General features: G+C 38.9%; 1 protein-coding gene across 1 annotated transcript in view; it reads left to right on the top strand.

Moving 5' to 3' along the window:
- LOC114709800 (zinc finger protein 431-like) overlaps positions 1–19,380 on the top strand; it is a 42,666-nt gene extending 23,286 nt beyond the window's left edge. Inside the window, exons 2-4 of the mRNA XM_037197720.1 lie at positions 16,810–16,936; positions 17,139–17,199; positions 18,295–19,380. Coding sequence (XP_037053615.1) covers positions 16,810–16,936; positions 17,139–17,199; positions 18,295–19,240 — 1,134 coding nt within the window. The 3' untranslated portion in view covers positions 19,241–19,380. The remainder of the gene's footprint in view (positions 1–16,809; positions 16,937–17,138; positions 17,200–18,294) is intronic.
- The last annotated feature ends 850 nt before the right edge of the window (positions 19,381–20,230 follow it).

The raw sequence follows: 20,230 nt of genomic DNA, 5'->3' as shown, positions 1-20,230 counted from the left end.
ACCAAAAAACCACCCGCCCCACACCACCTCTTTGGGAATGTGGGCGTCGATGTGGAGAAGAAGGGGATGCTGAGATGAAGCCATATATACACAGCCAAGAAGAATGAACAGCTGAATTAAAAAACTGTCAACAATTTCCAGAATTGAAAATCCTGAATCATGACAGGACACTAGTGGAATTCAGGTGTTTCTGGTACATGGTCTGCTCTCACCCAATGTGAGGTTGAACGGTTGACCTTGTGTACATCCTACTTCACAAATGAGTCTGTCAGATACACTAAGCCTATAGGCTGAAGATGATGCCCCAACACTGCGGAGAAACCTCAGGTGACTGCCCAGGCAGCTGGCTGTTTCTGTCAACTCACAAAATTTTTTGGAAGTTGCTTGCATGCACTTCCTGTTTTTATTTTTGTTAGCTAATATTATTCCCTTCTTGGGTCTCTGAGGGAGTTGAAGATTATTAGTTAGTTATGGCTGAAGATTAGTTAGTTATAGTTGAAAATTAATTAGGATAGAAAGTACATTAGATACATCTTGGATTTACCAAAATAGGATAGATAATGGAATTACTTTCTCTGATTTGTCAAATACCTGTTTAGGTATTTATTATTTGTATATATTGTATATAGTTATTGTACTTTGTATATAGTTTTTCTTTTGTTAGTTATAACCTTTTGCTTTCTTTTTCTTTTTATTAAAATAGAAAAGGGGAAATGTGGTGGTAATCTAATTGTACTGAAATGTGATTTTGATTGTATGTTAATAAAGTTGCCCGGGGGTCAGAGCTATTAGAGCCATAGCAAGAGTGTGGCGGTGGTGGCACACGCCTTTAATCCCATAGATCTCTGTGTGTTCAGGGATACAGCCAGCATTGGAGACATATGCCTTTAAGACCTAGGGGGCTGTACATTCAGACAGTGACAAGGCAGTCACGTGTTTGGGTTTACAACCAATGAGAAGGCAGAACAAAATACTATAAATAGACGAACAGACAGGAAATAGGTCTCTTTTGGGAAGCTGGGATACCGAAGGCGGGAGGGTGAGATTTTAGCTCTGAGCTCTGACCTCTCGGCTTTCTCTTTTACATTGTTTCTGTGTTTCTTATTTAATAAGATGGTTGGTTACATCAATAGTGGTGGATCAGAATATTAACATTCTTCCATTTTGATTATTATAAAAAGAGTTATGGGAGGAAGTGGAGGAACAAGGGTGCTGAATTCTCAAGGCGGGAGGCAGGAGTAAAGAAGCATAGTTAGCTGTCATTGTTGAAATCTCAGACATGGAGATCTCAGGTGACTGTTCCTTAAGTGGGCTGAGTGGACAGGTTGCTAGAATAGATTTAGCAGAAGTTTTTCTTAGAACCTGAAGGTAATCTGTAAGACAGTTGGAATGGATTTACATCATAGCAAAAGGGTTAAAAATTCATAGAAATTTAAGAACTCTTTGTGGTCAATGTTCCATCAGTTTATCAAAGCTGCATTTATCAATATTAAAACTTTGAGCCACCAGAGTTATATCTGAAACCAGTACCATGAAGTTTGTGAATGAAGCACACCTGTCTGTAATTGGAGAGCAAATATATAAATAAAATCTTGGGATTGGGGCTGTTAAACTGATACCGTAGTAATCAAATATCATCAGATCTGAGAATGATAAATTTAAGAAGTGAGACAGCTTCCCAGCTACCTAAGCAGCAATCCCAAGTTTCTCCATGGTTGTGTGTGTGGTGGGAGCCCCAAAGGCAGCACTTGTTCACCTGATAGGCCTAGAAGATCTGACATTTTTTTCTGTGGAGTAGAAATTTGGGGAGACTGACCCACCTTGGCTTTGCAGTAGGGGGCAATGGGTCCTCCATTGTTCCACTTATTCGAAGTCTGGACAGGATCTCAGCTTTTTGCTGTGTGGCCAGCCTTGCCGTAAGCTTCTGGGTGGAAGTTCTTCTGAGGCCATCCATCTTCTTGGAGGAGATAAAGGATGCTTCCAGGAGCTGACATGTCTCTTTATCATAAAAAGCTTTTATATTAAATGCCATATTCTCAGATCTCTTCAATTGTTTTAGGACTGGGGGAACAAAATCTGTTAGATGTATTTATAACTTTGAGAGCATATATATATGACTTAAATCTGAATATACAGGTTTCCCAGTTAGTTAGCAGTGAAGGGGGTGCTTATCTTTGAGTACAGCCAGATTATAATCCTGAATGGCTTATATAGAAATAATAATAATAATAATAATAATAATAATAATAATAATAATAATAATTTTGTCTTGGTTTTTTTGAGGCAGGGTTTCTCTGTGTAGTTTTGGTGCCTGTCCTGTGTCTTGCTCTGTAGATCAAGGTGGCCTCGAACTCAGAGATCCATCTGGCTCTGCCTCCCGAGTGCTGGGATTAAAGGTGTGCATCACTACCCCCGGTAAAATAATTAATTATTTCTTAAGCTGTATCCTGAGAAGGCAAAGAAGAGTGATAGGGAAAGATCCCACGGCCGAATGAGAACAGACAAAAAGGGGCTTGCAAGCGAGGGTGCAACCCAACATTGAGAAAAGGAAAAGGATCCTCTTGGTGGACCAGAAATTCCATCCCAAAGGATTTATACAGAAACAATAATCCCTTAAAGTCATACAATATCTCTGGCTCTGCATGAAGAAGGTCAAGTGTCTTGTCTTATTGCAGAACCATTTTAATTAATAAATATCAATTGGCATTAGTTAGCCAATTGGTTCTCTATGCCAGGAGGTTTCCTTTGGACCCAGCATTTGAGCCTATTCTGGACAGGGAACATGGGACGATGTATTCTCTTCTGGAACTGCTTCAAGCTGGCATTGTGGTGTTGTCAGAGTTCCCAAAAAGGCTGAATGTCTAGTCAAAGGCTGGGCAATGGGGCATTTGTCAGAAGCATGTGGTTGTCTGACTTGGCTGTAGAGTTAGGGAACAGTTACGTTTGGCTGGGTTGGTCCACATCATGTAGACAAGAATCTCTGCTGGCATCCATAGCAGGGAAAGTGATGTAGGTTGTGGTCTACTTCCAGCCTGCTGAAATATATAGGCTAGAGACAGAAGTTAAAATTTATGTATTTGTTTAGAGCCTTTTGGCCCATGTTCTTAGTAATTGAGAAGAGGAGGAGTCCCAAGACCAGGAGAGAGAAAAAATACCATCCTTAGGCATAGACAAGTGAGGAAAAAATAAAAATTTTAGATAAATTAGTATTATCAATCAGTGCCGAAATCCAAATTGTGGAAAAGCAGGTAATGAGTAGCCAAGGAAAATTTAAAACCCTGAGCTTGTGACCCAAAGTGTATCAGAATTGTATTAATGTTAAAATCTGAAATTTAAAATCTTAATATAACAATAACACCTGTATGTGGTTCCACTGATGCCCCAGAAGGGAGTACATACCTCTCCATGCCCAGCCCACATGAATAGCTGCAGAGGAACAAATGACATGTTGCAACTGGACTTCCCTTTACCCAGATGGCTGGAGCCTGAGAGAGGCAGCTGGGGGATGCCAGGCCAAGGCTGGAGGGCTTTTCCTTTGCCCATAAAATAATGGTGAAAAATGTGTAAGGGGAGATGATTCCCTAACTTCCCTCCATACGGACGGCACAAGCGCCGGTTGCTCTGCCCATGCTACCTTTAGTAAAGATGGCAGGGAGGCCATATGACCTGCCTGTTTTGACCTTAGCCAAGATGGTGACTAGATCACATCTATTTAAGATGATCACCTGGTTGCCCACATTCGAGATGCTGCTTTGATCACGTGATTGTCCTTATTTAAGATGGTGCCGCCTGATCAGTGATCGCCCCTATCAAATATAGCGACTGACCACATGGTCTTTTTTGGGGGGGGGCAAGACAAATTGAACAGATAAGGAACAGGTAAAGTGAAGCATTTAAAAGTTAGTCAGAAACAAGGTAACATGGCCATCTCTCAAGCTCTGGTAGCAGTGGCAGTAGAAGAAAGGTGGGCTGCTGGAGGCAGGAGGGGCTTGGCTCTGGGCAGTGTCATAGCAACCAGTAGGGCTTGGTAAGGGCCCTTCACCAAAGTCCTGTGGGTGGAACAGGAATCAAGTGACAGAGAGAAAAGATTTAAGAGAGAATTATAGACAAGGAAGTAGAGGCAAGGGGTGTACATGAAATATAAAGGAACCTGGCAGCAGATAATGATGCAATTGCTCATCAGAGGTTAGAGGAGCATGGGGGGGGGGCGACTGGGAGGGGGTGGGTGCATTTTTCCATAATGAGGTACAAGGCCCAGCAGACTGACTTCCAGCACCCTAGAGGGTCAGCGAGGGCCAATGATAATGGATAGCTAATGGACCGTCATTATAGAGGCTATGGGCTGTGGAATTCAGAGGGCACAGGCCACCTCCATATGCCATCACATAGGGGTGGGGGCTGAGGGGCTTAGAGCCCAAAAGACATACAGTACCAGTGAGTGAAAGGAGATGAATCCTTAGTTGTGGGTAAATGGCCAGAAAGGAAGAGAGGAATTTACAATGGCAGTGAAGTCCAGCTAGAAAAATGGCAGGCCAGAAAGGAAGAGAGGAATCTTACCAATGCGGAAGGGTAAAGAGTCCCCTGAGATCCTCCAGCTAGAAAAATGGCAGGTAGTATAGGATCCCAGAGCTCCACAGACTACTGTTGCACAGTTGAAAGCAATAGGATTGCCTGGCGATGTTGGGCATCAGTGTTATGAATTATGCACATGTAGGAACCCCCCAGCTGTCCGGACTAGGGTATCCCACTTGTGCAGGGAACCATGCTGGCATGCTGGGCAGGTGCAGCAGTGAGCTGGTGGGTGACCCACTTCATGCAGGCATGGCGGTGGGGCGGCAGGTGTATCTTCACAACCCAGACACTACATCCGCATGCAGTAATGGTTTGTTATAATAGAGAGATGAAGAAAAGATTGGGGAGAGGGAGAGAAGGAGGGAGGGAGAGAGAGGAATCGAGGGGTTCGTAGGAGTGGAGAGAGAGAGAGAAGGGGTAGAGTTTTTCCTTAACATGAGCCTTTTACATCAGGCAGTGCCAAAGGGTGAGATTTCAAGACGGCAGATCAGAATATTAACACTTACTATACAGATTACTCAACATTTGAGTTACTCTTAAATCAGAGCCGTTATGAGATGGATCCTAGAGAATGGAATTTTTTTTTTTCTTCTCGAGACAGGGTTTCTGTGTGTAGTCTTGGCTGTTGTAGAACTCACTCTGTAGAACAGTCTGGCCTTGACTCACAGAGATTCGCCTGGCTCTGCCTCCCTGAGTGCTGGGATTAAAGATGTGTTCCACCACCACTGGCTTTTCCTGGCTTTCTTTAAAGGATTTATTAATTTTTTCTTTAAGGACATTTATCATCTTCATATTGGTATAAGGTCTTTTTTTTTTTTTTTTTTTTTTTTTTTTTTTTTTTTTTTGTGCTACAGCTATTTTTGAAATACTCAGGGCCTGCTGTGGTAGGATAGCTGGGTTCTGGTAGAGACATATTGCCCTGGTTGTTATTGATGATATTCTTATGCTGGCATCTGGATCTGTGATGATTATAGGTCTAGGTGTTGATTTCTGGATTTGTCTTAGTTGGTTGGGTGTTATGTTCTTTGTTTTTTGTTTCCTCTCTGGATTTTATGAAAGTGTTTTGGCTGTGTGTGGCCCATTTACTGGTCTGCTCAGCTGTGTGTTCACAGGGAAAGCCTGCTAGTGTTGGTGACTGGGATGCAGCAACCAGTGTGTGGAGGGATGTTTTGAGATGAAGATTTGTCAGATCCACAGGAGATGTGGGCAGTGGGGAAGGTAGGCTTTGGCTGGTCATTTGTTGGGCCACTAGGGACAAGCCTGAGGGAATTGGATCTGGAAGAACAGAACACACTTCTGCCATTTTTGCTCTTCCTGTAACATTTTCCACAATGATCCCTGAGTCTTAGTAGGTGATTGGTTGCTTTAAGACCATTCCCCAGTCCCTTATTCTCTGCACCTTGGCCAGTTATGTATCACTTTAATCACAATCAACTTCAATTAGAAACATCAAAGATGAGGGATAGGAGATCCATTAATCTATGGATAGAATGGTAAGTTATTTGAAGTCAGTTTAAATCTATGTCCAGTTAGCAGCATAATAGTTAAATACTTTGCTAAGGCCCATGACTTACTAGTATGATAATGGTTCCAAGTGTGTGTTTCATCCTGTGGCGAGGGACTTAGATACAGTTAGGAAGTGGTTGTTTACTCTCATGATATTTGTGCTGCTGTTGTAAATATCAGTGGGCAGGTCTTGCCAGATCAGTCATTACTGTAACTTGAAGTGTTTTTACTGAGGTCTTTGACCCACTTGGACTTGAGTTTTGTGCATGGTTATAGATATGGATCTATTGGCAGTCTTCTACATGTTGATGTCCAGTTATGCTAGCACCATTTGTTGAAAGATGCTTTCTTTTTTCCATTGTACAGTATTGGCTTCTTTGTCAAAAATCAGGTGTTCATAGGTGTGTGGGTTAATGTCAGGGTCTTCAATTCGATTCCATTGGTCCCTATGTCATTTTTTATGCCATTACCAAGCTGTTTTTATTACTATAGCTCAATAGTAGAGCTTGATGTCAGGGATGGTGATGCCTCCAGAGGAGGCTTTGTTGTACAGGATTCTTTCAGCTATCTTGGGTTTTTTGTTTTTCCAAATGAAGTTGAGTATTGTTCTTTCCAAGTCTGTGAAGAATTGTGTTGGGATTTTAATGGGGATTGCATTGAATCTGTAGATTGCTTTTGGTAAGATTGCCATTTTTACTATGTTAATCCTTCCGATCCATGAGCATGGGAAATCTTTACATTTTTTGAGATTCTCTTCAATTTCTTCCTTCAGAGACTTAAAGTTCTTGTCATACAGGTATTTCACTTGCTTAGTTAGAGTTACCCCAAGGTATTTTATATTATTTGTGGCTTTTGTAAAGGGTGATGTTTCTTTGATTTCTTTCTCAGCCCATTTATCATTTGTATATAGGAGGGCTACTGTTTTTTGAGTTAATCTTGTATCCTGCCACATTACTGAAGGAGTTTATCAACTGTAGGAGTTCCCTGGTAGAATTTTTGGGGTCACTTATGTATACTATCATAGCGAAAGTTTGACTTCTTTCCTTCCAATTTGTATCCCGTTGATCTCCTTTTGTTGTCTTATTGCTCTAGCTAAGACTTTGAGTACTATATTGAATAAACATGGGAGAGTGGACAGCCGTGCGTTGTTCCTGATTTTAGTGGAATCGCTTTGAGTTTCTCTCCATTTAATTTAATGTTGGCTGTTGGCTTGCTATAAATTGCCTTTATTATGTTTAGGTATGTTCCCTGTATTCCTGATCTCTCCAAAACCTTTATCATGAAGAGGTGTTGGATTTTGTCAAAGGTGTTTTCAGAATCTAATGAAATGATTATGTGTTTTTTTTTCTTTCAGTTTGTTTATATGTTGTATTACATTGACAGACTTTCATATGTTGAACCATCCTTGCATCTCTGGGATAAAGCCTACTTGATCATGGTGAATAGTTTTTCGATGTGTTCTTGGAGTCAGTTTGCCAATATTTTTTTATTGAGTATTATTATTACTTCTATGTTCATGAGGGAGATCTGTCTATAATTCTTTTTCTTTGTTGCATCTTTGTGTGGCTTGGTAATCAGAGTAACTGTAACCTCATAAAAGGAGTTTGGTAACATTCCTTCTGTTTCTATTATGTGGAACAGTTTGAAGATTATTGGTATTAACTCTTCTTTTAAAATGTGGCAGAATTCTGCATTGAAACCATCTGGCCCTGGGCTCCTTTTGGTTGGGAGACTTTTAATGACTCTATTTCTTTAGGGGGCTATTGGTCTATTTAAATTATTTGGTCTTCATTTTACTTTGTTATGTGGTACTTATCCAGAAAATTGTCCATTTCTTTTAGATTTTCCAATTTTGTGGAGTACAGGTGTTTGAAGTATGACCTGATGATTCTCTGAATTTCCTTGTTGTCTTATGTCTCCCTTTTCATTTCTCATTTTTTAAATTTGGATGTTCTATTTCTGCCTTTTGGTTAGTCTTGATAAGGGCTTGACTATCTTGTTGATTTTCCCAAAGAACCAACTCTTGGTTTCATTGATTTTTTTTCTGTTGTTCTCTTTGTTTCTATTTTATTGATTTCAGGTCTCAATTTGGTGATTTCCTGGCATCTATTCTTCCTGGGCGACTTTGCTTCTTTTGTTCTAGAGCTTTTAGGTGTGCTGTTAAGTCACTAGTGTAAGATTTCTTCCACTTCTTTATCTGGGCATTTAATACTATGAATTTTCCTCTTAGCACTGCTTTCATAGTGTCCCATAATTTTGGGTATGTAGTACATTCATTTTCATTGAATTCTAGGAAGTCTTTAATTTCTTTGTTTATTTCTTCCTTGATTCATTGGTGATTCAGTTGAGCATTATTCAGTTTCCATGAGATTGTAGGCTTTCTGTAATTTTTGTTGTTGTTGAAATCTAACTTTAAGCCATAGTGGTCCAATAGAATACAGGAGGTTATTCCAAGTTTTTTGTATTTGTTGAGATTTGCTTTGTGACTGAGTATTTGGTTAATTTTAGAGAAGGTTCCATAGGGTGCTGAGAAGAAGGTATATTCTTTTGTGTTAGGGTGGAATATTCTGTAGATATCTATTAAGTCCATTTGAGTCATAATGTCTGTTAGTTCCCTTATTTCTCTGTTAAGTCTGTTTGGCAGACCTGTCCATTGGTGAGAGTGGGGTGCTAAAGTCTCCCACTACTAGTGTATGGAGTTTGATGTGCATTTTAAGCTTTAGTAATGTTTCTTTTACAAATGTAGGTGTCCTTGTATTTGGGGCATAAATATTCAGAATTGAGACTTCATCTTGTTGATTTTCTCTGTGATAAATATGTAAGGTCCTTCCCAATCTCTTTCGATTGGTTTTAGTTTGAAGACTATTTTATTAGATATTAGGATAGCTACACCAGCTTGCTTCTTAAGTCCATTTGATTGAAAGCCTTTTCCCAGCTTTTTACTCCGAGGTAGTGTCTGTCTTTGAAGTTGAACTGTGTTTCTTGTATGTAGCAGAAAGATGGGTCTTGCTTTTTTATCCATTCTATTAGCCTGTGTCTTTTCATAGGTATACTAAGTTCATTGATATTAAGGGGTATTAATGACCAGTGATTGTTCTTTCCTGTTTTCTTTTGGTGGTAGTGTGTGTGTTTCTCTTCTTTGGGATTTACTGCTGTGGGTTTATCTCTTGCCTGTGTTTTCATGGGTGTATCTGACTTCCTTAGGTTGGATTTTTCTTCTAGTGTTTTCTGTAGGGCTGGATTTGTGGATAGATATCCTTATATGGTTTTGTCTTGGAATGTCTTCTTCATTATGTCTATGGTGATTGAAAGTTTCACTGGGCATATTAGTCTAGGCTGGCATCCATGGTCTCTTACTGTCTGCGTTACATCTGTCTAGGACCTTCTGGCTTTCAAAGTCTCCATTGAGAAGTCCGGTGTTATTCTGCTGGGTCTGTCTTTATAAGTCACTTGGCTTTTTCCTTTGCTGTTCTTAATATTCTTTCTTTCTTTTTTATTGTTAAGCTGCAACATACACGGTTTAATACAACAACAACAACAACAAACATGTAATAATCAAGTGAAAATAAACTGAACAATAAACACTCAAAACGAAATCTTTTCCATTGAAAACATGTTAGGACGAACTGGGGCTTCGTTCCCATCTCACCTCGATTTTCTTATGACTCAGGAGCCTACATACCCTGTGTTTTCTGTAGCCATGCAGGTGTGAGTGGAAGTCTGAATGATTAAATAAATGCAAAGTCCATCGTTTAATGTAGAGAATCATCTCCCTGAGGCAGCCAAACAAGGTTGAGAGAACAAAACCATTTAAGGGTTTGGGTTCATCTTAGAATCCATGAACCTTCAGCTGCTCTTCCTTGACGATGCCAACCTCCAAAAGAAACTGGCAAATGTTCTTTCTTTGGTCACCTTGAAGCTGAATAACCTCTCCATACTCAGGATGTTCAATCACAGTACCATTACAGGCAAATTTCTTTTTGAAGACTTTCACAAGTTTCTTTTTGTCCGCAAGTTGGGAAAGTTTTCTTCCATGATTTTGTTGAATATGTTTTCGGTGAGTTTGAGTTGGTATTTTCTCCTTCTATCCCTGTTCTAAGTTTTGGCCTTTAAGTGGTGTCCCAAATTTCCTGGACATTTTGTATTATGACTTTTTTGGCTTTAGTGTTTTCTTTGACTGACTAATCTATTCCTCTATTGTATCCTTTACACTAGGGATTCTCTCCCATCTCTTGTATTCTGTTGGTTATACTTGCATCTTTGTTTCCTGTTCATTTACTCAGATTTTCTATTTCCAGCATTGCCTCTTCTTCAATGTTTCTATTTCAATTTTCAGATGTTGAACTGTTCCCTTCATTCACATGTTTAATTGCCTTTTCATGGTTTTCTTGGCTTTCTTTAAGGGATTTACTGATTTCTTTTTGTTTGTTTGTTTGTTTGTTTGTTTGTCTGTTCCTCAATTTTTTAAGGGGAATTTTCCAGAGCCAAAGCTGGGAGGGTAGACAGACCCTGAGTTCTGCAAGATGTCAGGTAAAGGAGAAACAGCATACTAACATAGAAGGAGAGGGGAAATATGAGACCCCATCTATGAACAAAACAAAACTAACAATGATTGAGAGGGGAGAATAATTCTTTCCCAGGGATGAGCCTGTTGGTTGATTATGCAAAACCAAGTAGTCTGCCATGAAATCATACAAAGCACCAACTGGACTCAACAGGTTATATTTAAATATTTATGTGCATACTTAATAAATATATATCAATAATAATAACAAAAGAGGCAATGAATTTAAGATGGAGTCTGTGAGGGGCATGAGGTGATTGGAGAAAGAAAGGAAGGGGAAGGGAGTTGATATGTATTCATATTTTAAATACTAATCATGAGACACGGAGCTAAATAGAGAATGCTTAGAATATAAAACACAACTGGCTGACAAACACATAAAAATGTTCAACAGAAATCAGCCCCAGTTGCTAGCCAGCAGGGAAAACTCCTGAGGCCAGGCTCCCCCACAAAAACCCACCATCAGATCCTGCAACAAGACCCCATGCCCTACACCAATACCCATCTGCCTGCAACCCCTATCTACCAGCTCTCATTGGACCAAGAGGTTAAGTGACTACTATTTAACTCAATGTGTTGATAGCACAACAAATGATAGTATAACTGTTTCAACAACTTCCTTTTCTCTTTTGGACCCCAGTAAAATAAGAAAAATAATTGATCTTCCTAAAATTTTAATGTAATCCTTGGAAATTTTCTACTTTTGAAAAAACCTTAAAAATTTACTGGGTTGTTAGTAGCTAGAATATTTACTTTAATAGGCATTGTTTCAGCTTCTATAGTTAGTTAGGGTCTTAGCAGTAAAACAAAATGCAAACAGCTTAATTTACAAAGTAATTGAAATGTTTATAAAATAGAAAGTTTAAGAAAAGATACTGGTTTCATAGAATGATAGGATGAAGGTAAACAACATAGTAGTGTAAACTGTATAAATTTCTCTCACTTCCAGTTTTCTTCAAATATTAATAAATATAAAGAATATTGCTGGAAGTTCCCTTTTGTTTAGAAAACCTTTATACTTTGAATAATGAGTTTTAGTATACATTATAAATTAAAGTATACATAGAGAGTTCCAGGCCAACTGGAGCTGTCTAATGAGATCCTGTCACAAACAACAAAACAAAATTATATTTAACTCTGTGTGTGTGTGTGTGTGTGTGTGTGTGTGAGAGAGAGAGGGGGGGGGAGAATATATAGCAAGGCTTTCCTCAAATTGACAGTGGTCTTATTGCCTCTGTCTCCAGTGTGTTGCTGCTATTACAGGCTTGCACACCCATTTCTGCCTCAAGTGTGCCCTTTTATTTAGTGAGACTTGAGAATGGCCAGACAAAAATAGCAGTTCTGTGCAAAGATGAAAGAGTCAGAGACACTGCTGTATTGTAACAAACCAGTTGTTTATAGGGACCTCTGCTGTTGTTAAACTGGGATTGTTGAGTTCATTTTAAGAAAGGGATTTTAGGGTTAGGGATTTAGCTCAGTGGTAGAGCACTTGCCTAGCAAGTGCAAGGCCCTGGGTTCGGTCCTCAGCTCTGAAAAAAAAAGAAAAGAAAAGGCGTGCACCCCCATTGCCGGCGGCCAACTTTAACATCAAAACATCTTTAAACCCAAAACAACAGTTATCATTTTGCTGGCTTGGCCAAATATCGAGTTGGGTACATCCTGTCTTTACAAAACTAAAAGGTAATTGACATAGGCACACATTTTCAAGAACAACAATATCATTCAAAACATATTTACAGAAATACAGGTGATCTGCCTCCGATCTTGTCAGCTCTGAATCAGAACAGCTCCCAGGCTCTTTCAGACAGCTGGCTTCCCCAGACAAGAAACCTGAGAAGCATCAGCTCCCAAAGAATTTTAGGGGAAAATATTGGAGAAAAATTGGGTTTCCAGGAATGATCACATCTGTTCCATGCAAGATTGACAAAATGACACTAAATCCACCAAGAGAATCATCAATATCACAAGAGATAAGAGAGAATGCAGGCCGCATGGTCCCAGCAGTATCCTGAAGTCCACTGGTCCTTGCGAGTAAGACTGTCCCTGTGGGCTTTTACCTCATCTGGACCTGTTGGACAAGCACTCACATACTGGTCCAAAACTAGACCGCAGGGCTCCCAACAGAGAATCATTGGTCTGAGGGCATATAATCAACCCAATATGGCAGGAATTTAACAAAGTTGGTCATATTGCTCCCACAGTCAAGAAGCAAGGGTAGATGAATGCTAACACCCAGCTGCTTTCTCCTTTTTTCCTTTTTATTTATCCTTGGATCTTAGGCCATAGGATGGTGCCACCCAATTTCAGAGCTGGTCTCAGTTCAACTTCTCTGGAAATGTCCTTACAGATATGGGATTTTTTTAAGATCAGAATTTCTATATTTTACACTTATGTGTTTGCATGTAGGTATGAATGTATGAGCATGGACAGTAGTCAGTTCTTTCCTTCTACCATGTGGGTTCTGGAGACTGAACTCAGATTGTCAAACTTGGTGGCAAGAACCTTTACCTACTAAACTGTCTCACTGGCTCATGCTATGTGTTTTCTACCAATACCCATATAACCAAAATTTAAACAAATTAGGACAAATAAATGAAAACACTTATATTTTAACACATATGAATTTTATTAAGTGTTCCATGTACAATCATCTGGTGTGTTTAAAGAGTGAGCAATCATATAAAAGGAAATATGGTCAGAAGTGACTGAAGTAATAAAATACCCAAACTAAATAACAGCATATGTTAGATTTCATTGCATCAATACATAGCTTAGCAGTAAATTCCATAAACTTGCAAGATGTTGTTATCCAGAAAGATTTGGTGAGGGTACAAAATGGATAAATCTTCTCCAGTGCACTGTACCTTCAAGTTGCACAAGCAAAAACATTTTAGGAAGGCTCTAATTCATTAGAGAAGTGTTGAGAACTTTAAGAATAAGTTTCAAAATATAATATAATTGATGATCAAAGTTTTCTGAAAATTTAGTAAATAATAAATTAGCTAATATTTTAGCACAACTTTTAAGATATTGTTTTTCCAGAGTCTCACTATACAACCCAGCTGATCTTGAACTCAAATCCTGCCATCTGTTTCCCAAGTAATGGGATTTTTTTTTTTTTTTTTTTTTTTTTTTTTCGAAGGGTTTTCTGTGTTTTGCCTTTCCTGGACTCACTTGTAGCCAGGCTGCTCGAACTCACAGAGATCCGCCTGGCTCTGCCTCCCGAGTGCTGGAATTAAAGGCGTGCGCCACCAACGCCCGGCATAATGGGATTTTTATTACAAGTGTACATTACGATGTTGAGACTATATGGCTTTAAGATCTCTTAGGATTATTTTTAAAAGGACAGTATGTGTTTTTTTGTTTTGTTTTGTTTTTTTTTTGGGGGGGTGGGTGGGTGGGTCAAAGGAATGCAAATGCACCTGTGCATTTTGATTGTTTTATGAACTTTAAATGTAATAGAAAACATCCCTATTCTTCCATCTGGTCTCTGTGGATTCCCACAGCAGATATTCCTCCTCATGCAGTGACCACAGCAGTCCCAGCTCTTACCTCCACCAAAGAACCTCACACAATACAGCAGCAGTGACTCATTTGTATTTGTAAATTAGTGTATGAGCTGAAAACTCTTTGTTGCTTACTACCTAGTTGGTTTTTCTGTTGTTTTGCTTTTTGGTGTTTTTGAAAGTCTATGTGGCCCTGGCTGTCCTGCCTCTTGAGTGCTAAGATTAGACATGCACACTAGCCTAGCTCTGTACCTAGTTCTTTTTTTTTTTTTTTTCGAGACAGGGTTTCTCTGTGTAGCTTTGCGCCTTTCCTGGAACTCACTTGGTAGCCCAGGCTGGCCTTGAACTCAGAGATCTGCCTGGCTCTGCCTCCCGAGTGCTGGGATTAAAGGCGTGCACCACCACCGCCCAGCTCATGTACCTAGTTCTTAAAGGAACATTTAAAAGGAAGTATAATTTGTCTTTGTGTTTTTCCCTATTGTCCTAATACCTGCTTTTTTTTTCCGGGGGGAGGGGTGTTGTTTTTTAATTTTCTAATCCACATATTGATCAGCAAAGGAGCATGTGCACCTGTACATACAGAGAAGTTATATGAGTCCAGATTGGGATGGCAGGATGCAAAATAAATCTAAGCAGAGAGCCGTGTTGGGAAAGACTGTCTCATGTCCTGGGAAACATTTCCTCCTTTCCTAAGTCACTTTGGACCTATCTGTCCAGTGATGGTTGCATCTTCCTTCATCTCAACCTGCAGTTTAGGCCTTGCTATGACTTCCCAGTGTCTCACTAGCCCACAAAGTCTAAAGCAGACTATTCGGCTTGTATAAAATGATATATTCTTAGTAATCTGGCTGATTATCTAGCCAATGAAGAGATGATTAAAGCAGCCTTTCTCATCTTCAAGCTATTAAGCAGCAACTAAAACACCTTAGAAGTGTGAAAAAAATTGTGTCAGAAAGTGATTACAGCCAGGCGGTGGTGGCGCATGCCTTTAATCCCAGCACTCGGGAGGCAGAGGCAGGCGGATCTCTGTGAGTTCGAGGCCAGCCTGGGCTACCAAGTGAGTCCCAGGAAAGGTGCAAAGCTACACAGAGAAATCCTGTCTTGAAAAACCTGGGGGGGGGGGGGGGGGGGGGGGCGTGCGCCACCACCGCCCGGCAAGGAGGTGCTTTTCTAAAGGAAGTTCCTCCTCGTTTGGGATGTGATTTGAGGGTCTATAGCCTCACCCCATTTTCTGTTCTTTGTGTCTTCTTTCTTGTGGTTGAAATTGATCAACCAGCTCCTCATGCTGTCATGTATTCACTACCAAGTTGACTCTATCCTTAAATAACATAGGCTAGAAGAAAATGCTTTTCATCTGTAAGCCATTTTTGTTGCCCATTTTTATCTATTTATTTTGTTGTTTTGTTTTAGAAGACAAGGTTTCTCTGTATAGCACTGGGTGTTCTTAAAATAGTTTTTGAGACTAGGCTGGTTTCAAAATCAGAGATCTGCCTCACTCTGCCTTTTAGGCACTGACATTTCAGGTGTGGGGTAACATGCCCAGGTTTCTAAGTTTTATATTATTGGCTGGTAAACCTGGAATGTAGGTTTTTGTACATGTAAAACATACTCTGTTGTGCTGAACTTCACATGTCTTGAATTAAAAACTATGGCAGAGGCTATCTCCTTGGATGGCTTATATACATGACACTAATACTGTTTTAGGTTCTTGAGTCATTGGAATGCAGGGGTGTGACATTCTTACTACCTTTTGTGTATGTTTTGAAATTTTTGAACAAATATGAATATTTTGCCCGTCTATATGGATATGTACCACATGTGTGCCTGGTGAACCCAGTAGTCAGAACATCATCCCAGAAAACCTGAACTTGGTGTTATTGATAGTTGTGAGCCCTCATATAAGTATTGGAAATTGAACACATCTCTACAAGACCAGAAAGTGCTGTTCACTGCTGCACCAACTATCCTACCCTATTTTTTCTTTTTTTCATGATCTCCCTTTACAATGCTTATGTTTTCATCTATCCATCTCTAATGAATTTAAACATGCATTCCCTTTTAGTAAAATCTTATTAATCTTACAATTCAAACTATGACATTCCAGTTTTCGGAAAATGAATTCAGAACCATAATGAATGCATGTCTCTTTGTAGGAACTTCAATGAGATCCTCTCTTTTGTTTGTTGATTTAGGTCTTTTGAAGGGGTAGGGCATGGTCCAAATATGTACCTTCTTGGAATTTATTTCATAGAGCAGACTGTCCTCTAACTCAATGAGATTCACCTTCTTGTGTGGTAGTATTAAAGACATGGGACAATATACCATGTTTTCCCTATTTTTTTTTGTAGTTAGTAATTGTTCCTTCAATTTCTCCAATGTGTACTTAGTATTGTTGATTTGTTGCTTGTCTCTTTATATCTGTTAATAGTCATTTTTCCTAGAAGGATAAATCCTATTCAAAGAGCTAAGAAATGACACATGTGAACCTCCTTTTGAGTTTCCTTCTAAAATGACTTGGTGATTATATTAGAATTTCTCCATCAAGGAATGAGTCTGTGAAACACCAGAATTATATGAATATGTTATATTGTCAAAGATGTATATATTCACATTGTGATCAATATCATGCTTTCTGTTGCACACATATATGGGATATTTCAGAATTCATTGACCTATGATGACGTGCATATCAACTTTACTTGCAAAGAGTGGGCTTTGCTGGATGCTTCCCAGAAGAGACTCTACAAAGATGTGATGCTGGAAACCTACAGTAACCTTACTGCTATAGGTAAGACTGAATTTCCCTTCAACATTTAAAATAAGGAGACAACTGTTTTTTCGTTATTGATGCTCCTCTTTAATTTTGATTGAAAATGCTGCAGAATGTGGTGAATAAATCAGGCATGGTTTTTAGGGTCAATGAATATAGTAACTTAAATCTTGCATAATTTCCAGTAATACATTGTGCATTTTCTGATACTATATTATAGGCTACAAATGGGAAGACCATAATATCGAAGAACATTGTCAAAGATTTCGAAGACGTGGAAGGTAATTTTCATGTGCAAGCTAATACTCACAAGAACTTTAATGTGCCTTGGAAGTTTTAAGGAAAAGCAACAGTGAAAATAAGCACAGCTTTAAGTGTGTTGATGACTATTAAATTCTTACAACATGATGTACCTCAATGTCAGGTAGCTGATCTCTCTGTTTGAAAAGCATTTTTCTAAGAAAGAAGATAAGGAAACAATGCTTTAACAGATATCGTCATTTTACTCATAGCTCCATGAGTGCTAGGCTGTAGATCTGTCAATCCATTTAGTTCCATACCAGTGGGATATAGCAAAAGGCATACCTGTCGATTAGGCAATAAGTGTATGTCTGAAGCCTTCTAATAAGCATATAGTCTATAGTAAAGGTAGTGTTACTCAGGTATTTGTGGTGGTGAGTTAGCAAAATATAGTGAGAGTGGCAGTTTATGAGAGTTAAGGTTGCCAAGAAATTTTAATACCATATCTCTATGATGAACAAAAAATTAAACTGTGGGTGCATTATGGAAACCTTTAGTATTTTTTCTTTATTGGTATAATATATGCCACTCTTTAACCAAGTTGCATAAAGGATATGGAAAGAATACAATGTACCTTTCTCCTAGAACAATTAGAAGATATGTAGTAAGTCCCCACTTTGAGTAGGCTTTCTGAATGTGGTAAACTTCATCTGAAATATATCAACAAACTCATACCACATAAAACCCTGTGAATAAAAAAAAGTGGAAATGCTTCTGTTTGTTCTGATTCACATTGCAAATGTAGTGTGACTCATAGTATAGGAGAATGGTATGAATGTAATCAGTGTGTAGCTCTGGGCTCTTCCAATTCTCTCCAATTAACATGAAAAAGCTCATAGGAAAATGCCAAAAATATGAGCGGTGTACTAATGCTCTGACCATCACAGGTATCTTCAAACACACAAAAGAACCCATTATTACAAAGAGCCCTATGAATGTAAACAACATGGTAAAACATTAAGATATGACTCCTCTTTACCATTAGACCAAACTGTAAAATTAAGTCATATTGATAAAAGCATTCATTAACTTAATCAATATGGTAAAACATTTACGTGTGCGAATTATCTTCCCAGGCATAAAAGAAGTCGTACTGAAGAGAGACCCTATGAATGTAAGCAATGTGGTAAAGCCTTTTCCCATCGATGTTATCTCCATAACCATGAAAGAAGACATACTGGAGAGAAACCCTATGAATGTAATCAATGTGGAAAAGCCTTTGCAAATCGAAGTCATCTCAACATTCATAAAAGGTGCCACACTGGAGAGAAACCCTATTCATGTAATCATTGTGGAAAAGCCTTTTCACAACAGAGTCATCTCAACATTCATAAAAGAATCCATACTGGAGAGAAACCCTATCAATGTAATCAATGTGAAAAAGCTTTTACAGATTACACTCATCTTAGAAGACATGCAATAATTCATACTGGAGTGAAACCCTATGAATGTAAACAATGTGGTAAAGCCTTTTCAAAACATGGTAGTCTCCAAACACATAAAAGAACTCATACTGGAGAGAAACCCTATCAATGTAATCATTGTGGAAAAGCTTTTGCAGATTACAGTTATGTTAAATTACATGAAAGAACTCATACTGGAGAGAAACCCTATGAATGTAAGCAATGTGGGAAAGCCTTTTCACAACGGAGTCATCTCCAAATTCATAAAAGAACCCATACTGGAGAAAAACCCTATGAATGCAAGCAATGTTATAAAACTTTTGCAAATTGCAGTGCTCTTAAAATACATGACAGAACTCATACTGGAGTGAAACCGTATGAATGTGATCAATGTGGGAAAGCCTTTTCACACCACAATAGTCTCCAAACACATAAAAGAACTCATACTGGAGAGAAACCCTATCAATGTAATGAATGTGGGAAAGCCTTTGCAAAACACAGTGGTCTCCAATCGCATAAAAGAACTCATACTGGAGAGAAACCCTATGAATGTAAGCAATGTGGGAAAGCCTTTTCACAATGGAGTCATCTCAAAATTCATAAAAGAACTCATATTTGAGTGAAAACCTAAGAATGTGATTAATGTGGGAAAGACTTTTCAGATTACAATAGTCTCCAAGCACATAAAATAATTCATAATCAGTAGAAACCCTATGAATCTAATGAATGTGGTAGAGTGTTTTCAGAATACAGTGGTCTCCAAATGCATACAAAATTCATAGTAGGGGAAGACAAACAAGCCCAACTTTTGCTACTCATTTCAGGGGGTCCCAAGCCACTCATAGGCCAGCCTGGGTTCTCAAGATCTGGCCTGGCAAAAAGACATCCATGGCCCATCTGATGCCACTTGGCTCCGATGGATACAAGCCACCCACAGGCCAGACTGGGTTAAGACCTCAGCTGGTGGGAAGACATCCATATTGGCCTGACCATGATCCATGATTTTGTTTGGAGGAATTTGGTGTTTGGAAAGCAGTGGAATGTTTTAAGCACTACTACTTAATGAACCAAACTAGTAGGTACATAGAAGACAGTGGTACTGAATGTGATTTTGATAAAATGTGAGTGGCTCACTCAAGAAGAAGAAGAGAAGATTTTAGTATGTTGCTTAGATCGACCATTCTTTTATTATTTTGGTTAAGAAAATGGCTGGCTTTTGCCTTTATCTAGAGCCTGCCTGAGTGTAAAGAAATTTGGATTAGTTCCTTCTGCAGAAGAAACCTCAAAACAGCATAGTATAGATTCTGTCATGTGGTTATGAATGGTAACTCTAAGGAAGATTTATAATGAAAAGGAGCAAGCTGAACAGTATAAATTACAAAATGTAAAATTTAAGGAGAGAAGGAACACGAAAAAGTGGAGTGGTAGATTTCAGCAACATCACAAACTACAGAAAGGCTACAGTCTCATGGAAATTGAATAATCCTCAATTGAATCACTATTGGGTCAAGGAAGAAATAAAGAAAGAAATTAAAGACTTCCTAGAATTCAATGAAAATGAATGTACAACTGTTGGGAGTGCAAACTTGTACAACCACTGTAGAAATCA

This window comes from Peromyscus leucopus, chromosome 20, assembly GCF_004664715.2.
Source record: "Peromyscus leucopus breed LL Stock chromosome 20, UCI_PerLeu_2.1, whole genome shotgun sequence".
Taxonomy (NCBI): Eukaryota; Metazoa; Chordata; class Mammalia; order Rodentia; family Cricetidae; genus Peromyscus; species Peromyscus leucopus.
This window is presented reverse-complemented; position numbering and strand designations above follow the sequence as displayed.